Source organism: Cyprinodon tularosa, unplaced genomic scaffold, assembly GCF_016077235.1.
Source record: "Cyprinodon tularosa strain WSP-4 unplaced genomic scaffold, ASM1607723v1 ctg164, whole genome shotgun sequence".
Lineage (NCBI taxonomy): Eukaryota > Metazoa > Chordata > Actinopteri > Cyprinodontiformes > Cyprinodontidae > Cyprinodon > Cyprinodon tularosa.
This window is the reverse complement of record NW_024038475.1, coordinates 307,425-327,835: the sequence shown is the minus strand read 5'-3', so window position 1 is coordinate 327,835 and position 20,411 is coordinate 307,425. Positions and strand designations below refer to the sequence as shown.

At 43.7% G+C, this 20,411-nt stretch overlaps 1 protein-coding gene across 1 annotated transcript in view; it reads right to left on the bottom strand.

The window, feature by feature from the left end:
- Positions 1-20,411, bottom strand: part of kifap3a (kinesin-associated protein 3a) — a 40,320-nt gene that overhangs the window by 6,648 nt on the left and 13,261 nt on the right. The window contains exons 8-20 of the mRNA XM_038280769.1: positions 20,234-20,332; positions 19,979-20,157; positions 18,415-18,577; positions 13,793-13,893; positions 9,181-9,289; positions 8,990-9,102; positions 8,748-8,913; positions 7,346-7,471; positions 7,099-7,197; positions 6,859-6,944; positions 3,842-3,995; positions 3,673-3,750; positions 3,259-3,336 (exon numbers count right to left, since the gene is read on the bottom strand). Of these exons, the coding sequence (XP_038136697.1) occupies positions 3,259-3,336; positions 3,673-3,750; positions 3,842-3,995; positions 6,859-6,944; positions 7,099-7,197; positions 7,346-7,471; positions 8,748-8,913; positions 8,990-9,102; positions 9,181-9,289; positions 13,793-13,893; positions 18,415-18,577; positions 19,979-20,157; positions 20,234-20,332 (1,551 nt within the window). The remainder of the gene's footprint in view (positions 1-3,258; positions 3,337-3,672; positions 3,751-3,841; positions 3,996-6,858; positions 6,945-7,098; positions 7,198-7,345; positions 7,472-8,747; positions 8,914-8,989; positions 9,103-9,180; positions 9,290-13,792; positions 13,894-18,414; positions 18,578-19,978; positions 20,158-20,233; positions 20,333-20,411) is intronic.

Sequence of the window (20,411 nt, the reverse complement as noted above, 5' to 3'; positions counted from 1 at the left end):
AAAATATATGAAAGTATCTGTCCCGTCCAAATTCATAGGTATAAACCATTAAAAATATTTATTTGCTCATCAATTTATTTATCTCATATATGATAATAATATTAAATATACCATTAAATTGTAAAAATCACCATTAAATAATATATATAGAATTGGGCAAACAAACAGGCTGCATCAAAAATATTAATTATCACAAAATCTACATAAATCAAAATGCATGCTATTTGGAAACTATAATAAAACAAAAATTGTGAAATCAAAATAACTATTGATGATGCTGATTCAAAACGAGGCCATAAAATTTCATTTCTTGGTGCAACACTGGATGATAAATTTAGCTCAAAACCAAACACTACTAAAATCTGTTTTTAGGGCAATTTAATGTTTTTCTGGATTACTAAGCAGTTTCACTGTTTGATTTATTGTGTGGAAGTTTGGATCACTATCTACAAAACAGCCCTGAAAGATATCAGAATAATACATAAAGTTCAATTTATGTTCAAGGCAAGAACATTTTAACTTCCAGACAATAATTAAAAAATATTTTAGTTATAAAAATGGGGGTGGGGGTATTTAAAAAAAAAAAACCTTCAATCCAAGTACCTAAAAAAAATTGTATTGCTAGTGTGTGTGTGATGAATTAAACAAAGAAATAGACTAATTGAAAATGACTGTAAGGATGAACTGAGATGTTTTATAAGCCGCGGGACAAACTGCTGCTGTTGGTGTTCGATGCAGAAATTATTAAAGAGAGGTTCACGAGAAGGAGCAGTTTCTTTTTTTTTATTATTGTGGAAACGCACAAGGCTTTAACTGTAAATAGAAACGAGAGGATATCAAAGTTTATATCTTCTACCTAATTCTTTTTGAACTATTTGTGTAAAACATGCGTGTTTACCTGCATATCTATGGGTTTTTTCTTATTTTATTGTTTAATGTTTCTTGGTTTTTATTGATCATTCAAAACAATAATAACACATATCAAAATAATGTTAAAAATACATATAAAACTGTGAAGTAATTAATTAAATGTAATTTAAAAGCAATATTTAAAAAATATATAGTTGCTATGATTAAAGTGATTCTTTTCCAGGGTTTTTAGTCTATTTATTTTGTCTTTTTGGGGGGGTCATAGGTTGAAATGTTGAAAATTATAAAATCATAAATATAAATGTTCCATCCAATAAAAAAAGACCCATAAAATAAACAAATGTATTGATCCAAACATTTACCATTAAACTGGAAAAATGCTGAAATAATTAAAAATAGATTTAAAATGATGAACTAAATGGCATTTTTTTTCAGTAAATAAATGTATAAATGTAATTACTCTGCTCCACATCTGTAGATTAGTATAGAGTGAGATGATCAGTTTGAAAATGTTTGCTCTGCTCTACAGCCCAACGGGTCCAGGAGGAGAATACAGAACCTCCACCTTGATAATGGAGCCCCTCATCCCGCCTCCACATTGGAACCCGTCCACCGAGCCCAGTACCACACAAAACGAGTCCGAGGAGCAGAGGCTCTGCAGAGGATGCCGTTCTACCTGCATTCAGACACCACAGAGATGATCCAGATAACATCAACCCTGCAGCCCGACTAAGCGGATCTCCAGAACCAGCAGGTCTCAGCTCTGATCTCCATCACCGTGAGGCTGGGGGCCAAAGGGGACATAGGGGCCCGGTGTTCAGGAGGAGCCTCTGAAAGCCAGATGTTGTCCACAGATCTTTGAAGTCACTGGATGGAGGATTGACCTCGACAGAAAAACCTCCTTCAGCTTAAATCTCAGAAACGAGATCCAACAGACGTATCTAAAGCAGCTCTGCTAGAAGGTTGTGGTCCAGGAAGATTGTCTCTTACTGACTGAGGAGCTTTAGTTAGAACAAAACCATCATGAAACTCCATCCTGATGGTACCAGAACTTTTGCCTTGGTGCAAACATCCAAGCTGACTCTGCAGGACATCGACCCCATGATCAACGTTTGTTACAATAATTGTCTGAGTTTGAACAGTGACGGAAACTGGAAACCAGTTTGACCCGGTTATAAAGCAGCTTGGCCCAGTTAGAATGCATCTTTATCCAATTAGAACACAAAGTAGCTCGGCCCAGTTGGAACGCAGCTTGGCCCCGTTGGAACGCACAGCAGCTTGGCCCAGTTGGAACGCAAAGCAGCTCGGCCCAGTTGGAACGCAAAGCAGCTTGGCCCAGTTAGAACGCATCTTTGAATTCTGGTTTGGAGGAGGTGAGGATCTTCCTGCATTAGGATGAAGTCTAATGGTGTCTGAAGAGAAGAAGCTTCTGAACAACAGGCTTCTCTTTGGCCCAGAACCAGAACCTGGGCCTGTCTCTGTGATCCTGCTTCAAATGGAACCGACTGCTCCCTGAGGCCCCGTTCACACCGTGTTTCACACACCGTTTAAAGTGAGAGGCCGGGCTGGCTTTGATTATTATGTTAACCCGGGTTGGTCCAAATGAAAACAGTGTGAGGAGCGCCTTCCCCGCCGCTGCAGAGCTGTCAGAGCCTGCTGACGAGCGGGGAAAGGGGAAAACACAAACACGAGGAGGTGAAGCATCTGTCGTCTGCTCGGATCGTGTTCTGGACTGTCGGGTCACGGCCAGACAGCCAATGAAAACATTCCTGCCAAAAAATCCACGGACAGGAGCGGTCCGGTAATGGGACAAATTTTTCTAAATCAACTCTGGATTTCCCAAACGATTCATTATCTCAGCAGCGGATCCGATTAGCGGCCGCTTGGTTCTGTGGACCCAGAGGAAACCCGGAGTCAGTTCTGGTGATAACAGGCCTGGGCTTTTAAATTCCCAGCCCTCAGAGTTAAGTTTCAGTCGGGAATGTTGGAATGGGATCAGGAATGGAGCAAAGGAGGTCGGAGGGAAACATGGAGACGGTTTGTTCTCAAAGCCCCGCCTTAAGGGACCACTAAGGGCCCTGTTCCAGAACACAGATCAGTCCATAAGGTCTCTGCCTGGAGGACAGGATGGAGTTTGTGGTTCTGCCCCTCCCCTGTCTGGGCCCAGAACAACAGAGACATTTTCATCCCCCTGTCGGCAGCCATGTTTTAAATGTCATCAAAAAATCTGTGAAATTTGATGATTATCAGTTCTATTGCTTATTATCATGTTATAGTCTTTATCATCCCAGGATGTTCTAACTAGTGCATCCGGATGATCTGTTGACTGGTTCTGGCAGAGGCAGGACCATAACACACCTTCAACCAAAGGTCCAAATGAAAAATTACCTTCTAAGGGTTTGGGCTCACTCAGGTAGCTGCTCCGGCTGTCCAGGCTGACGGAACTGTCCACAGAGAGGATCCCATCTGGAAAGCACCACGCATGGAAGTGAGAAGATCAACCAGAACCAGAATTAGAGAACACATATCAGTCCACAGGGTCTCTGCCTGGAGGACAGGATGGAGTTTAAGGTTCTGCCCCTTCCCTGCTGGGCCCAGAACAACAGTCGTTTTCATCCCCCTGTCGGCAGATGTCAACATCAAATCTGTGAAATTTGGTCATTATCAGTTTTATTGCTTATTATGTTATTATCTTTATCGTCACCGTATGTTCTAACTGGTGCGTCCGGAGGCTTGGGGACTGGTTCTGGCAGAGGTAGGACCATAACAAACCTTCAACCAAAGGTCCAAACGAAAACTTACCTCCTAAGGGTTCGGCTTCGCTCAGGTCGCTGCTCAGGCTGTCCAGGCTGACGGATCTGTCCACAGAGAGGATCCCATCTGGACAGTACCACACACGGAAGTGAGAAGATCCACCAGAACCAGAATCGGGTATCATTTCCACCCCGAATAATGGGAATTTTTCCGGTACCTGCTGTGAAGCTTAGTTTCTCCATGTCTTTGCTGTAGTCAAAGTGATCTTTGTCATCCCAGCTCAGGTGGTACCCCACCTTCTCCAACCATTGGCTGTTGTATGAACGGAAATTTTCCAGCTTAATCTTTTTCCTGCACTCCTCATCGTGTTCCTGAAACATCAGAAATTTAAATATACAGTTATTATTGAAGATCCAAATCTTTCTATAGAACCTTTCTATATGATCCAGTTCTGCCTGAAAATGCTCAACCATAAGGTTCAGATCAGGCGTTTGATCCAATATGTGGAGACCGTAAGCCAGAACCGAGCCAGAAGTTCCATTAATTAGGAACGTTTCCTTAATAATTCCTGTTTTCTCCAAAATGGGACAGACAGAGAGAAGAACATGCGGTCCAGTTCTGGCAGACCAGTGTTGGAACTGGGATCAGCTGCTGATCTGAACCTGGGAAGATCTGGGTTCTCAGCGAGAACCTTTGACACGGTCATCAAATTACAACAACCACCCAATGTGGACTGTAACTGGACCTGTAAGCTCAGACTGGTTCAGTACGGTAGAGGTTTTGTAATGCTGCGGGCCTGGGTCTAATTCCAGCAGCATCACAAGCACACTGAAGTGAATGATGCCTTATTAACACCATAGCAGCGGGGAGGGGGGTACACACAGGACACTGTGGACCCGGCCCAATCCGGTTTGGAGCTTCTCCAAAGTTCTGCATGAAGTCTGGGTTTGTCCTGAGCTGCTCTGATCAAAGGCGGGTCTTTCAGTAACAGGGCGTGTTTAGATGAGGATTAACCGTAAGGCCGTGTGTGTTTTCTCTGCTGACGCTGCCGTCGGCCGGCTGACACACTCCAGATCCCCCCGCCTGCCTTTCATGAGGCTCAAAGCCCTGCTGATCATTTAAATGAAACACTTCCTTCGCTCTGATTCGCTGCTTGCTCAGAGTCTACCACTAATTACGCCGATCAGGGGTCTGGCAGCGATCAGACGGCGGCTGGAAGCAAACCGCAGCCGTCAATCAGACGCTGATCTGGGTTCTGATGGACAGAGAGGTAGACGTCAGGGGAGACGCAGAAAAGCATAAAGACTACCTGAAAGACATAATTAAAGACCAACCTAAAGACCAGCATGAAGATTAACCTGAAGAGGATTTTGAATCATTTCTAAATCATCAGAATCTGTTTCTATTGGTCAAAATGAAGAAACTCAACCTGGATCAGAAACTCGGCAGACACCAGCTTCTCTGAGGAGACCTTTTCTTCACAGCTGGTTTTTAGGGGTGGAGTCAGACGCCTGCTTTGACTCTTCTATCTGTTTCGTTCTCATCCTCATTTAGACTTGGACTTGAGACTCCTAGTCTGGAGTGTAACCAGGAGAGGGACCCGGTCTGTTAGCTCTGATATTCTGTTAAGCTGAGTTCTAGCTTCTTATCTATCCTCTAGTCACCACACAGTATGCTGTAGCTACTCATGAGAGCAGAATCTGGATTTAAATAACAATAGTGCATTTGATTGAAACAGGCTCCAATTCTGAACAGAAAAACAGGAAAAAAAATTAGCTGCTGATAATTTAGAAAACCGTTTATTAAAATACGGATTCAAAGAGGCAGCAGAGATTAAATCTTTTTTAAGTTTCCAACCTGATTTTAGATTTTAACCAGATGGAACCAGATTATCTGGTCCTGAATCTCATTAAGGGTAGTAAACTGTCAGAAATCTGCTAATTAAGGTAAGTTATAAGATACATTTAATTGTCTGCTCAAAATATTTAATCTTATTCCATTAAACATTGAACTTTTGATTACCTTATTTAAGGAGTGAGAATACATGACCTTATTTCCTGTTTAAAGAGCCTCCAGCTTAAGGCTATTTAACAGGCTCTGATTAAACCTTAAAAGTAGCAATTAAACTTAAAACAGTCTGAGAGTTAAAACTCATGGCTACATCCTCTCCATCAAAACAATTAAGATTAAAAGCTAATCATAAATATGTACATCGGTACATGTCAGTAAATGTTTAATAAATTTTGACGGGTCCAAAATATATTAATTTTTACATCTGGTTACTATGCAGACGTCAACTACAATCTGCACCAATAGGAATAGCGGGTTTAAGTCCTAAGAAATGGAACTCGGGTGTTCTGAGATCCTTGTAGCTCCATGAAAGAGCTGAGAGAGAACGAGAAGCAAAATGAAGGAGAACGGCTTTAGAGCGCTGGTACGGTCTTATGGAGGAAAGAGGCTCAGAAGGAACACAGAAGTTACCGCATTCCTTCTGGACAGGTCAGTTAAATGTTTGCATTAGCAGTCCTGGCTGCCATTAGATAATTACCAGTAGACATATCCATACAATCAGCTAATTTCCACATCAGCTAACAGAATACAGCCGGGTCACTATCAACTGAACTTTAGGAAAAAAGACAGAACTCTTTTTTTTCTCAACCTTATTATAAAAGTCTTATCTAAGCACACTGTGTAAAAGGTTAATAACAACCTTTCTGTGTTATCATTCATCTGTTCCCAATCTGTCCCTGAGAGAGACCCCAGCCTACATCCGGCTTTAGATTTGTGAATAATTGTAGTCATTTAGAGTCTTATTTTTGCACCTTTATATTATATAGAGCACAATTTGAAGAAAGACTAACTAAAATACCGGAATGCTCCGACAAGTCCTATGATGATGTCACACCATTCATATAAAGGAGAAAATATAAAATGCATCCAGTTCTCTCAGAAAAGCTGTTTAGTGATGTAGTTTCTCAATATTTGAAGATTTGCAGTAATTACATTAGTTATGGGGACCTGGATGGATATCTGGTTGCAAATGAGCTGATGGTACGATGTGGCTTCAGGTACAGATCAGGTAGTTACTGTTGGAACAAGAGCGGGCAAACTCCAGAGTGCCGCCTACTGGCCGGGAGGAGTTAATCTGTTTATTCTCTAAAGGTGTTCTCTCCAAATCGTCCTTCTATTGCAGATCATTAGTGTCCTAAGCAGAGGCATCCTGCAGTAACTCACCGCTATGTTGTCCAGCGCGTATTTGCAGATTCTGCGGATCGCTGCGTTTTGTTTGTGCATTTGGTAGATGAAGTAGTCCACACATTCTGTTAAAGAAATGTTAAAGAAATGTTTTTACTTAAAAGTGTGTCGCTAGGAGCTCCACCTCAGACACCAGTTGGACTTTATTTGGGTTCAACTGGTTCCATTATTCATAGAAAATGGTCAACCCTCCGGTCCCCGGGGTGCAGAGAAGGATACTGCTGTTTTGAATAATAATGTCTCTTGTAGCTTGATGGATGACCATCTGGGAGAAGACGTAGAGGATCTGGTAGGCAAACTCCTCATCCCATATCTTGTCTGAGAAGAAGCGAGAGAAATGCAGCAGATTCAGGAAGGAGTAAAAGCTTTTGGACCTGCGCAGCGCCAGCAGAACCTATGAACTTTTATCAATAACAGGGTGGGTCGGAACCGGAGAATCAGGGGAATCGACTGATTAGGTTCTTACCGGCCAGCAGTTCCATGAGAATTGGGATGATATCGGAACTGACTAGCATGGCGGCACAAGACTCATCCTTGGAGACCGTACCGATCAGGACCACCAGCTCCAGCAGCAGATCGTCTTCATTTGAAACTGGAGGTTAGGAAGAGGAAGCTTTTAGTAGTGCTAAAGAACATTTACAATGGACCAGGTCTGACAGAGGAGTCGTAAACCCAGAACCGGATAGAGACGGTAACAGATTCCAAACAGGATCCTCAACCCGGAGAACCGAGTCGGATCGTGAACCGGAAGATGATGATGTTGATCACCTGGCATCCTCTGTATCAAACTTTTTGGACCTGCTGCTAATACTTTTGGACCAGCGGGCCGATCGACCCGTAGTGTGTCAGTGGTCCAACTGCAGCTGCAGAACCGAGACCTGGATAGAATCCAGTCTCAGACTGCAACCAGAACCATTAACTGAGAAGTTAGACTCAGACCGATCGGCAGGCACAGAAGGGTTCTGATGGTTCTGAACCAGGAGTGATCTTAAAGGGAAACGCCGCGGATGACGTCATTCACACTCCGCTTTGTTTTAAAAAAAATATAAATTTAAAGAGTGTAACCGCAGTTGTCTGGGGGGCAGTGATTCGCCTACATGTTTTGAATGCTGGTGTACCATAAATGATAAATTATGAACAGTTTAGTTTGTGCCTTCAACTCATTTGCCCATAGGAAGACGTTACTTGGATATAACCTATATATGGATATAACAGAATATCTTCAGAACAGCTCCTAATGACACAAAACCCATATGGGTGAGTAGAACATGATGCAATAACGTCAAATCAAGGGCCAAATGTAAAAAAAAAAAAAAAAAAAAAAAAATGGCGCTTCCCTTCAAGTTCAGCGATGTTTTTATCAAAATATCCTGAACAGTTGGACCGAATTATTTGGTTCAGCTGGGGTACCTCCAGATCCAGGGCTAAAAACTTTAATCCGAGAACATGTTCTTGCTTTCAGTCAGGTTTTCTGGGTCCGATTATATTTGACAGAACCAGGACTAGAAAGCTTCAGAGCCATCTTCAAGCAGCTCTGGATCATCTGATCATGTCAGAGTTAAACTTTCCATTTACATTTAGAACCACTGGTGCATGCATCTGCTCACACATAGTGAGGCCTTCAAACTGAACTGGACAGAACCCTCCAACCCGCTTCTGCTGCAGGATGAGACCAGGAGGGATAAAGGCCCAGTCAGGAGGCCAGAGAAGGCCAAAGCTGTAGATAAGGTGGGAACCACCCTCCTCTGTGATAAATGGGCAAGTGGAGGTCAGAGCGGGTCACAGGACAGGTCTTTTTTTTTGGTTTGAGGAAAGAGGGATGAAGAAGTAGACCTTCTGTGATCTCTGACAGCTTCTCAAACACACACCTGCTCTGAGTTTCTCTGTCATGTACGGTACCAGGTGGTACTCCTTCAGAACCAGCTCCCAGTTCAGTTCTGGGATGGTCAGGTTGGCCAGGGTTCCCAGACACTCGATCACAAACTCTTCAGCTTCTTCTTCTCTGATCTGAGCAGCCAGGTCTCCAATGTGGTCCTGAGGGAAGGAGACAATGAAGAGCTGTTAATCTGTGACTTCAGGGGCTTTAAATCTGGAGGAGATGGAAACGGACCAGAAACAGGTTCTTGGTGGTGCCGCCGTGCTGAGAAATATTCCTGATAATCTTCATCACCAGAACATCCTTCAGCTTCAAAGCCCTCTTCATCAGCATCTTCAGACCCTTCCCTAAGAGGAACACAGAGGGGCAGAATATTCAGGAAGAGCTTTTGGACCTGGAGCTCTTCTCTAGGTTCTGTTCTGAACCTTCACAGATGAGCTGAGCGTTGCACTCGTTTGCAGCCAGGTTGATGCAGAGAGCGACGGGCTCCATGTCCAGGATGTCCGTCCCGCCTTCATACACCATCTTCATTAGCTGCAGAGACAGAAAACAAATGGGTTAGACAGCCGGTGGTTCTGATGTCCTTCTTAGGGTTGTTCTGTTCAGGCGCCATTGTCGTCTCATGACCTAAGCCCCGCCCACACAGCTTTAAGTTTGTTGAACAAACTTATTGGCTTCACATTAGCTCCATATTACTGCCATTAAAACATGGCTGAAAATCCGCTGCCCCCTGGGGGCGTGGCTTAAATAGCACATTGTGTGGAATGATAATATTTTTCGGGTTACAGAAAATAAAATTTTTTTTTTTTAAAAAGATGTAACTGAAAAGTAGTTTTTATCATTTCTTTCCAGTTTGAAATCTTTTTCTTTTTTAGTTTCAACATTTTTTTTTCCAGTTTTAAAAAAAGCATATTTTTGAAAAAAAAAACTACGGATTTGATTTTGCTCCATGCAGTATTTTAGTTTGCGTCCATGTTTCCTAGAGCTACAGTACCAGTCTGAGATGGATTTCTACTGGTCTGGGTCCGTTAAACCCAACGGGTTTGTGTCCACATGTTCAGGGTTCCATGGCTTCAGTCATTTCTGCTCTAAAAGATGTGAAGATCATCAGGAGATGATGCTCCACAGGCTCAGCTGTTCATCAGCTGTTCATGGATGGATGGAGACACCAGCGAGGGCCTCAATGAATCGAATCAGTTTGAACTGAAACACTAAAGGAAGTAGTCTGTCAGATTTACTGGAGTTCTTCTGAGCTTCCAGCAGACGGAGGGTTAGATCACTTAGGTGTTAGAGCCCCCCTCCTGGCCGATTTAACATTAAACAGGAAAGGCTGGGGGGTGGGGGGCACGGCTTCCCTGTGAGGAGTCAAGAATCAGAACCTGGGTCAGGTATCACATAGCGGGGCCCCGGACCCCAAATCAGTCCCGTCTAGACTCTCTGGCACCTGCATCTGCTCATTTACCGCAGACGGCCACCGGAGGCCTCCTCCTTCTCCCCCTCCTCCTCCTTCTCCTCCTGTGTCTCTGCAGAGCTGCAGCAAACGTTGGCCCCATTAAAAACCACTGGGGGTGAGAAAACAGGGAGGATAAAAGGTGGGAACAGCGGCATGGTGGTTTATTGGGGGGCCAGGAGGAAGCTGAGGGTCAGGAGGAGCCATCCTGGAGTCACACTCAGCTACCAGGCAGAAGGTCTGTGGACCAGAAGCTGTAGTCCTTCAGCTGGAAGTACTGCAAATTAATCTGTTTCTAAAGGCATAGTTCTACCAGCATTCAGTATCAAAAACTCAAAAGGGGCATTTAACCCAAGCCTGAAGTCAGCTGGAGGACATCAGAGAGGTCCATGGTGACTCTGGAGGAGCTGCAGAGAAAGTAGATCTAATGGTTCTGGATGCTTCATGATGCAGGGCCGAGAAGGAATAGGTCCACTAGAAGTTCTGTTTGCAGGCTGCCACCAGGGAAAGAGGTTCCCTGGTCAGATGAGACCAGAGTTACGGTATTATCTTCACAGGCAAACATGGTGGTGGCAGCATCATGCTGTGTAGCCAGGGAAGCTGGTCAGATGTGATGGAGTGAGATCTAGGAGACCAGAGAGGAGGTCCATGTTCCAGTAGAACCAACCTAAACATCCTGCCAGAGATACAATGGATGGTTGGGATGGCCTAGTCAAAGTCCAGGGCCTAAATCCAACTGGTCTGAAGATTGATGTCTGCAGATGCTCCATCCATCCTGATCTTCTGGGTGAACAAAAACGCGTCCCAAAGACGCTGAAGCTGGTAGAACACACAGCCGGAGGGGGTTCTTGTGGACCCATAGAACCGTTCTCCTTTCACCTCCTCGATTTCTGAACTGGTTTATTAAAATAATCTGTAGAGGTTTGAATTTGAGGCATTGAAAAGTTCTAGAGGCGTGATACGTGGTTATGGTTCTGTCTGCTGTTGGAGCAGAACCGGCAACAGTTTAAGTTCTAATGAGATAAAGAGAACCTCCAACCCACTAAGCTGGACTCCCATAAACAGGTTCTTGTTCTGGTATCATTTGGTTCTGCAGGCTGCAAACAGACCACAGAAAAAAATAATCAACATGAACAGAAGGTGAGTGCGGAAAGCCTGAGTTCCTTTAAATCAAGACTAAAAACACATTTGTTTAGGATTGCCTTCGACTGTTCTAGTTAAACAGTTCAACTAAAACATATTTTTTTTAATCCAACTGTTTTTAATATCTTTTTTTGTTTCTGCATTTTTTATTTTATTTTTTTATTTTTTATTTTTTTTCCTACTTGATTTGATTCTGTTTTATCTTACTGTATTTTAATCATGTAAAGCACTTTGCATTGTCTTTGTACTGAATTGTGCTATACAAATAAATTTACCTTGCCCTTGCCTTGCCTTGCCTTGCCTTGAGAGAAAAGCTGCAGCATAACAATTAGTTCTGCAGAAACAAACTGTAAACCCCAAATGCATAATAATATCTCATTAAATAATGAAAAAACACGTTAGAACACTTTCGCCTTTGAAGTATTAATTAAAGTATTTCTATGTATTTTTAGGGGGTCATCATTAGGGCTGCAACAACGAATCGATAAAATCGATAAAAATCGACTTTTAAAAGCGTTGGCAACGAATTTAATCATCGATTAGTTGTGTCGCGCGATTAATGCGTCATCCGCCGCCGCCGTCATCCCGGGGAAGAAAAAAAAATACGGCAGAGCGAGTCAGCGCCGCAGTTGCAGTGTTGACAACTCAGCGACTTTTCAGGCCCCTCCAGCGACTATTTCTTTAAAAAGCTACTAGCGACAAATCTGGCGACTTTTTACGGTGTCACTGGCGGCTTTTGGAGACTCTTACGTGAAAGCATGTATCGTTCCTACTCTTCTCCTCCAGCGGCAGCTGCTGCCGTGGGGCGCCTCCCCCATCCCAACCCCTTTCTCTCTCTCCCACAAGAATCCCTCTCAGCGCTGCAGTCAGAGCCGCAGGATTTTAGTGAGGAGTTTACCCTCAGCGTCCAGACTGCAAATGAAGCGTGCATGCCCCGGGATTGACGGCGCAAATTGATCACAATAATTAAAATAGCCTGCGCTTTGTAAAGTGAAAAAAGTCGTAACATGCAACTTTTGTAAAAACAAATGAACATGGCACGGAAGCACCACTGTTATGACGCAGCACCTGAAAAGAAAACACGTTGGAGCCTTCAATGGCAGTGAAGAGAGCTGATTAGCAGGATGAGTAACCATGTTTGTTTCATTTTAAAGTGGGGAAACGTAACGTTAGTTTCTCAGGTAGCTCATCTGATGCTTTCCTTACCTTGTTAGTAGGTTACAGACAGTGATAAGGTTGGCTACTTATTTTACTTTTAATTTCATTTGAATTAGCTTAAGCAGCGTTTATATTTTCTTTATAAATAAATTAACTTGCAAATTATGAGGGCAAGGCTTTTAAAGTTTAAATCTTCTGGCAAAGATAAAGTAAAGAAGATCCTGCAATTTATGGAAGTAAAGCAGAATAAAATCCAGCAAGATCAGTAATATGTCAATTAATTATCTGCCACATTTCCATGTAAATATCTGTCTTTGGAGGATGTGTTTTTTAGCACCCCTAGTTCTCTCATTTTTATTCCAAATACAATTTATAATTTGAATCACAGGGCTATTTTTATCTCTATGGTTCAGTATTTTCTCAAGTAGCAACTTTAACTGCTATACTTTCCTGTCTTAAAAGGCAGAACTCTTCTAGTCTATAAAAACCTCATTTGTTGAAATGGGGGGGCCTATTGTTTGAACCCCTTAGGGGCTTTAAAAAACAAAAATGCCTGTCTTTTTTGCGCTTTATGAAACAAAATACCCTATATTTTGTGGATGTACAGCTACATTTCTCATGTAAGTTTGCGTAGTTTTAACACAAACATTTATTTTTCATATTGCACCAGTACAGTTAATGAGAAACCTGTACTTGTGTGCTTGTTTGTTCTGTCTAAAATGTTTATTTTGGAATGAAGAGGTTAATATAAAAAAAATATTTTGTGTCCGATTCATCGATTAATCGAAAAAATAATCGGCCGATTCATCGATTTTCAAAATAATCGTTAGTTGCAGCCCTAGTCATCAGTCTGCTGAGTTTTTGGGTCACAGGTTAAAAGGTTGTGGAAGCCCTCTGCTACAGAACTGCTGCTGTGAAATGAAAAGCTGCTGTGGTCCAAACACCAGAACCGATCTAGTTTGTAGAAACATGGAGACAAAATGGGAGGGGAGCGGGTGGTCAAAGGTCACATCCTGGTCGCCTCGTCTCTGACCTCAGAGGCCCAAGGGTTCAGACCTGCTGCCGACCCGACCTTCTAAACAAACAGCAGACCTTCAGAACCACATCTGGACCACATTTACACCCAATCCCACCGAACAAACACCGGCGACCGTTGGTTAACTGGACCCGTCTGAAGAGAATAAACTTCTTTACTTTTTTGGATCTGAGCCAATCCGGACCAACTGACATGATGTCAGACTTGGTTCTGATGCATCGGTGTTTAACGGGCCGGCTTGCTGCCTTACCTGTGGGATGCAGTCGGTTTCAGCAAACAGGGGCTTGGAGGCGTCGTCGATGCTGATGTGGTACAGGACACGCAGACTGAGCTGCTTCTGGGCCGGGTCAGCTGGAACACAAACAGGGACAGGGGAGCAGGTCAAAACCTGAATGGCTGGTTGTGCCCTGAAGCTTTGCAGGACGCAGCAGACCACATCTAGGAGGAGCTGACAGGCCTTTTTAACAGACGGGCCTGTCAACCGCACCAGAGCTGGACCGGAACCAGGCGGCTGCAGCTTCTCACTTTGGCAGCTAACGTTGGAGAACAGAAAAAGGTTTATCCTTGAGTCAGAACACGGAGGAACTTCAGTTTGGCCCAAACATCTGAACAGAATGTCTGAAATCTGAGTTTTTATTGTTCCCCTCATGGATTCATGAAGAGAAAAAAGATAAGTTTATCTCCCTCTCATTTTCCACCAGTTCTGCTGCTATCCCTGACACTGCTTCTAATGAGGAGCTGAGAGGTCTCACCAAAACTCTGACATCTAGGCGGTCAAAACATTTTCATCATGACTTTATGCTTAGAAAAAGTGATTTTATTCAACAAAGTAAATCAGGAATGTTTTTTGTAATCAAAACCCTTCCCAGATTCATCCAAGTCTGAACCTAAAAAGTTTACACGCCCTAACAAACACTCAGTGGAAGAAGAAGGAATGTTTTCTGAGTCGATACGGACAGCAGGCAGCAGCAAGAGGACCTTCAGATCTCCATCCCTGATGAAGTTCTGGGATGTTTGAGATCTGGGGCACAACAACAGACCCAGTGTGTTCTGGTTCCTGTCTGTTTTTAGATGTTTGAAGTTCTCCAGTGATCTATCTATAGTCTGATAGGTGACGTTATCATGAACTCCTGAAGCCTTCATCTTTACAAGAGAGTCTTCCTCAGAGACCAGATGCATCTGAGCCAGAGTTACAGATGTTCCCAGATGTTCCCCATCCACCCTGAGCTGCTCTATAAAGGAGAACGATGGGAAACCTTCTAGGTGGAGTGGCAGTGATCGATGCTCCTAAAAGGGTCGGACTGAGAAAAGCTGAAAACTAAGAAGCTACAAAGTTTGAGATTTTTATCCATGATCCTTTTTTTTATTCATGCATCACTTTCTTTTTTTTTTTCTCTTTTGTCGATAAAAAGTAGCAGGGTTTGCGGCAGATACAGGATATATTGGCTATTTATCGACCAGCACTGATACATTTTTCATACCTTCTCATCCCTTCCTCTTTACCCAGCATGCATCAGAGCAAATTTCAGTATTCTCAGACTGACAGCGGTTCCCAGCATGCACCGCAACAGCAGCAGCTTCCAGGGGAGCGCTCACAGAGCTCAGAGTATTAAGTTAAAAGATCACTTTTCTGCTGTTGTTCTACAAAAGTAGGTTCTTAGATCATCTTAATCGAGAATATTATACTTTTAAGCCCTCTCTCGGCATAGCCGTGAGTGAAGTACTGCTGGATCTGATGGCGGGATTCTTTTTTATGTGGCAAAATGTTCAATTAATTTTTGTTTGTGATTGCTCAGCGTATGGTGATGTCACAAGTTCCAACTGAAACAGACATGTTTTGGAGTCTGGCTGCACCGGAGTCCATACTTCCCGTGTTCATGTGAATCGAGAAAAGACCCCCTTTGAAAAGCGTTAGTCCAGACATAATTATTAATCCCAAAGGAAGTTATATAAAATGTTCAGAGGTGTGAATACTTTTACAGACTAATTCATCTGAAAGCTCATTATTCCAGGATGTTCTGATCCAGTTTCTGCAGTTGTGATAAGCGTGTGAGCAATGCGTTGCTCTGGTTGGTCCATTTGGGTTAGAGCTGAAGGTCTACAGGTTCTGAATGAAGAGATGAATATTGTATCAGCACAGGCGGAACCGCTTTAACTGGGTAACCAGATCTATTTTTCGGTACCAGAACCAAAACCCTCCTCACAGCAGTCCAACTCAAAGCTGAGCTGCAGTGATAGAGGCAGACTGGGTGGACAGTATGTTGGACCGGGCCGAGCCTGACACCTTTACGTTAGACCCATAAGAATCGCAGAGAGGAGGGTAGGAGCTAAGGTTGACTGCTGAGAATCTCTCCTGCCAGGCCCAGTGAGCCAACCCAGTTCTAACTGGTCTCTGTCTGTACAGCCAATCAGTAGCAGATCCAGATGTGGTTGGGATTGGGAAACAGGAGAAAGAATCACTTTTACTGCTGATGATCAGAACATGGGATTCTCAATAGCGGTCCACTGCCTCCATCAGAACCTGAGCACGGAAGAACCTGCCCCCAGAAAAAAGACAGTTTGGAGCAGAAATAAGGTGAATGATACAGAGGGAGGGATCCACCAGAACTTTCTCTAAGTTTTGCTTGAGGTTCTGGATCCCCATAAGGAGATAGCTGGGCTTGGTCTTCAGGCTTTATAAGGAGACACCCACACGGCCCACTGACCGTTCCTGCTCAGTTAGAGACTCACTGGGCATCATCATCATCATCATCATCATCATCAGGGGTGGATAGACGTCTCTCTGGGAAATTAGGAAACAGGTTTTCCGAACAACAGAACGGACTGAATTAGAGAACCTTCCAATGAAACTAAATGTTCTCATAGTTCTGATGTTCTTGCAGGTAAAAGTTTAACACTTTAAACAAAAGCTTCAGGAAAGGCTGAGATTCTGGAGGCAGATCTGCTAACCCTACGAGATGACTGTAGTAGCCTTTAGCTTTAGCTTCAACTGATTGTTTTTACTTGATTAGCTGTTTAGTGGCGGCAATGTTAATATTCTAGTTAGCCAAACATGGGTTAGTGGAGCTAGGTTTTTGGTTAGCAGTGTCCACAGTTTGTGTTAATGCATGTTATTCAGAGTCATAGAACAATACGCTATCTAGTGGTATGGCAACAGCATTACCATTTTTAATGTCTTCTCCTACTGTTGCATAAACCAGGATCTTTAGTAAAATGTGTGAGCATGTAGTTAAGGTCTGGACTGGATGCTCTATGAAGCCTTTCTTATGCCACTGTTACATCCAGAAAAAGTGTCCCATCTTCATCATCACTTTGCATTTAGTTTAGCTGCTCTGGAGAAAAGCTTCAGGGCTTTGAGATAAGAGGACATCCTGTTAAAGAATGGAAAACCTTTATGGTTTTAGTATCAAACTTTACACATTGCTTTAAAAGAAATGTAAACTTCTTCAGTCAACTTCATGTTATCTCAAGTTGCTTAAAGATACAGGTTTATTGCTCTTTTTGTCTGACTTTATATGGATATAAACAATCTTAGTTTTAATGTGATTATTGCTGCTGATACCAGCTGTTCAACATCATCTACATTTTCCATCGTGTTTTACAGACATTAGTGGCCTCTTTTTCTAGATTTTGATAGTAGGCAGATTTTGGAGTTAGGAGGAAGTCATGCAGCAAAGGTCACCAGGTCAGGACTCTGACCTGTGACGGCTACACCTCTGTACACGGGTCACACGCTTATCCCCTGCAGCTCCTCCTACCTCTGCTTTAATAAAATTCTATATCTGCAGATCGATGGATTTTTAATAATTCAAAGATTATTTTAGTTGTTAGAGTGTTGAATCTATGCTATCCAGGTCTATCTGTATTATCTATTTAGGAACAGTTTAGGTGATGTTCCTCTGTCCTTCAAACCAACATCAAATCTCTAAAGTCCACCTTTGATTGGCTTGAGTGAGACAACATGATTGTTTCATCATTAATTTACAGAAAAAAGTTGTCACCGGTGCAGAGCTTGCTCTGGAATGGCAGCAGATTGATGTTTTAGGTCTTTCCAACAGTGAGGCCAGGCGTCAAAGAAGGCAAGAAAGAAGCCAGGTTTCTTCAAGAAAAGCAAGATTAAACCAGAGAGAAATGTTATCTAGATCCCTCTGACTGTGTGGAACATCTGGAAAGCGAAGGTCTACAGAATCAAAAAGCACCACTAGAGGGAATGATGGAGAACCCTGGATGTTGATCTGAGGGCAGAAATGTTGTGATTCACCTGATAAATGGGTGATAGAGCAGGTGAGAAAGACATCCTTAATCAGGTCCTCAGCTGGATCAGATGGAGGGGAAAACTTCTACTTTGATCTGATCTCCAGGGGTCACGACCTCGTCTTGGGTCTGGACGCAAAGAACGACTCTTGTCTCCCTCAAGGATAACAGCGATGCCTTCATGCTGCGCGGCGGATGAAAGGCGGAAGGCGGCTGGATGATTGATGGCGCCGGCACTCACATAAGGAGCAGTGAACTCACGCTCAAACAGGCAAACCAACAGTGTCACAACTGTTAGACGGCATGATATTTCAGAGGTAACTCATATTGCAAGCTTCCTGAAGGACCGACCCCTACCTGCCCCTTCCAAAAACTCTCAAGACTCCTTTGCTTCTCCGTCTCGCTGCTACAAAAACAACATTTGTTCGGAGGCTCTGCCGTGTTATTCTAACAAATATGTCACATTAATTATGTTCTGTTATCTGAGCCTCCCCCTGAGAGGCTTCCGGCTTCCTAGGCCCATTTAGAGATGCAGAAGAGACTGATCGGTCGCAGGATTCATGCAGAGGTTGCAGAATTGGCCTGGATTGGCTGTAACTATGGTAACATATCTCTTACCGAGCAGAGAGGAGAGCTTGGAAATGAGGCCGGCCTGCACCATCTGCCCACGCAGCACCTTGTCAAAAGACAGGTTTAACAGGAGCCCTAAGGTGGTGCTCAGGAGTTCCTGGTGGTCGCAGCAAAGCAGGCGAGCCAACTTCTCCATGACCGCCACCTCCGCCTGCGGGGACAGGGAGCAAAGTTAGCACCAGAGTACAGAATCAGGGGGAATGACAGGCAGAGAAGAACCGTTTAGAGAAAAGAAGAACCGTTAAGAGAAAAAATTCTGTGAGCTGGAGAAGCTTAGCCTTCCAGCTGAGTTACAGGAGGGGGTTTATTTATTTATTTATTGTATTTTTATTTTTTACATGGAGCATAAAGTACTTACAACAACAAATCTCTAAAAAGATCAAATGCAGAACGTGGAAAGCAAAACCAAAAAGACAAACCAAAAGGTAGTTCTTTCTCGGCTTTAGGTGTTGAAACTGCAGCATCAACCGGCTTAGAGACAAATATTTAGAACCAGGACTGTTTCCTGCTGTGTCTGGGGAAAACTGCTGCTTAAGTTGAACCAGAACCATCATGCAGACTGTACAGGTTCTGCTGTTCTACAGGTGAAGACGTGAAGCTGATTGGCCTCGCAGGTAAGAGTTGGACAGAGGTGCTGTGACCCGGCAGCAGAAGGAGCCGTACCGGTTAGAACTGCGCCACAGTTCAGGAGTTCCTCCCCCTGCGAGCCGATCTGCTCCCAGTTAAAACCAGTTCAGCCCACATCCTGCTTCCATCAGCAGCCGCAGGCGGGAGATGGACGGGAGCTCTGCAGACCAGGAGGGAGTCCTGTTGTTAACCGGATTGGATAACTGGAGCTCAGAAACCAACACTGTCCTGCTGGACCGGAAGTGGCAGACAGAACCAGCTGGTTGCTATAAGCGATCAGTGGAAGCTGGCTGATTACTAAAACGACAGTTACCATCGTAACCAATCAGGTGGAACCTGGACACCGATTTGTGCTCCGATTGCCTGGTGACAATTAAAACCCCAATTAAAGAGCCCATTAACATTTCAGGGCTAATGAGGAAAAGTTTAGTTAACAGCCTGCAGAACTTCAGCAGCAGAAAGATGGAGGAAATAAAGCTGTCCGACTGGTCAGCCTTGATCAATGGTCAGGGATTATTGGACATTATTAACAATGACAACAACAATCAGATACTTTGTGAGTCCAGTTTGATCCCAGAACATCAGTGTCAGTGTCACAGCGGCCAAGTCAAAGCCTGGAGGGGAATCTGAGTCAGATGCTGTGAAATGACCCTAATCAGCACCTCGTGGGTCTGAAAAAATCATTCTGCAAAGTAGATTAATCTGAACTTGATGGGGATGTTTCACACTCCCTCATTTTATAGGAAATGTAATTTGCACCCAACTAAACAATAACTCCATGTTGTACCTGCTGATGGAGGTGCTGTTCCTTTATACATAAATACTTTGGTCAAACACTGCAAATTAGGCAGAGAACAGTCCCATAGGTTCTAGTTAGAGCCAGTTCTTCTGGACCTTGGATGGAAGAGAGACGCTTCAAGCTCACCATATCATCTTTGTTTTTGCTGAAGATGGAGAGCATCTTGAGGATGGAGACGACCACCACCAGCAGGCCTTGGTCCTCTCGCTCCAGCAGCTTCACCAGCATGTGGACGAGGTTCTTGTTCTTCATCTTCAACTCAGTCTGGTTGTCCTCAGCCAGGTTAAGCAGCAGACTCAGAGCGACTGCAGGGACAAGGAGCAGGTTCAGGAAGTATATCAGGAAAATCCGACCCAGCAGAACTTCTCAGCAGCTCAGTACTCTGTAGAAGCCGCTCCTGCTTGGCCAGGAGGCTCCGGTACTTCCTGTACGCCTTGTCATGTTGCGTCTTCATGTCCTGCCTCTCAGAAGATTCATCGCGTGAAGCCAGTTAAGGATCTAGGATCTACACCAGAACATGGAGACAGGGGCTGTGGACCTGGAGACATCTTTTTTAAAG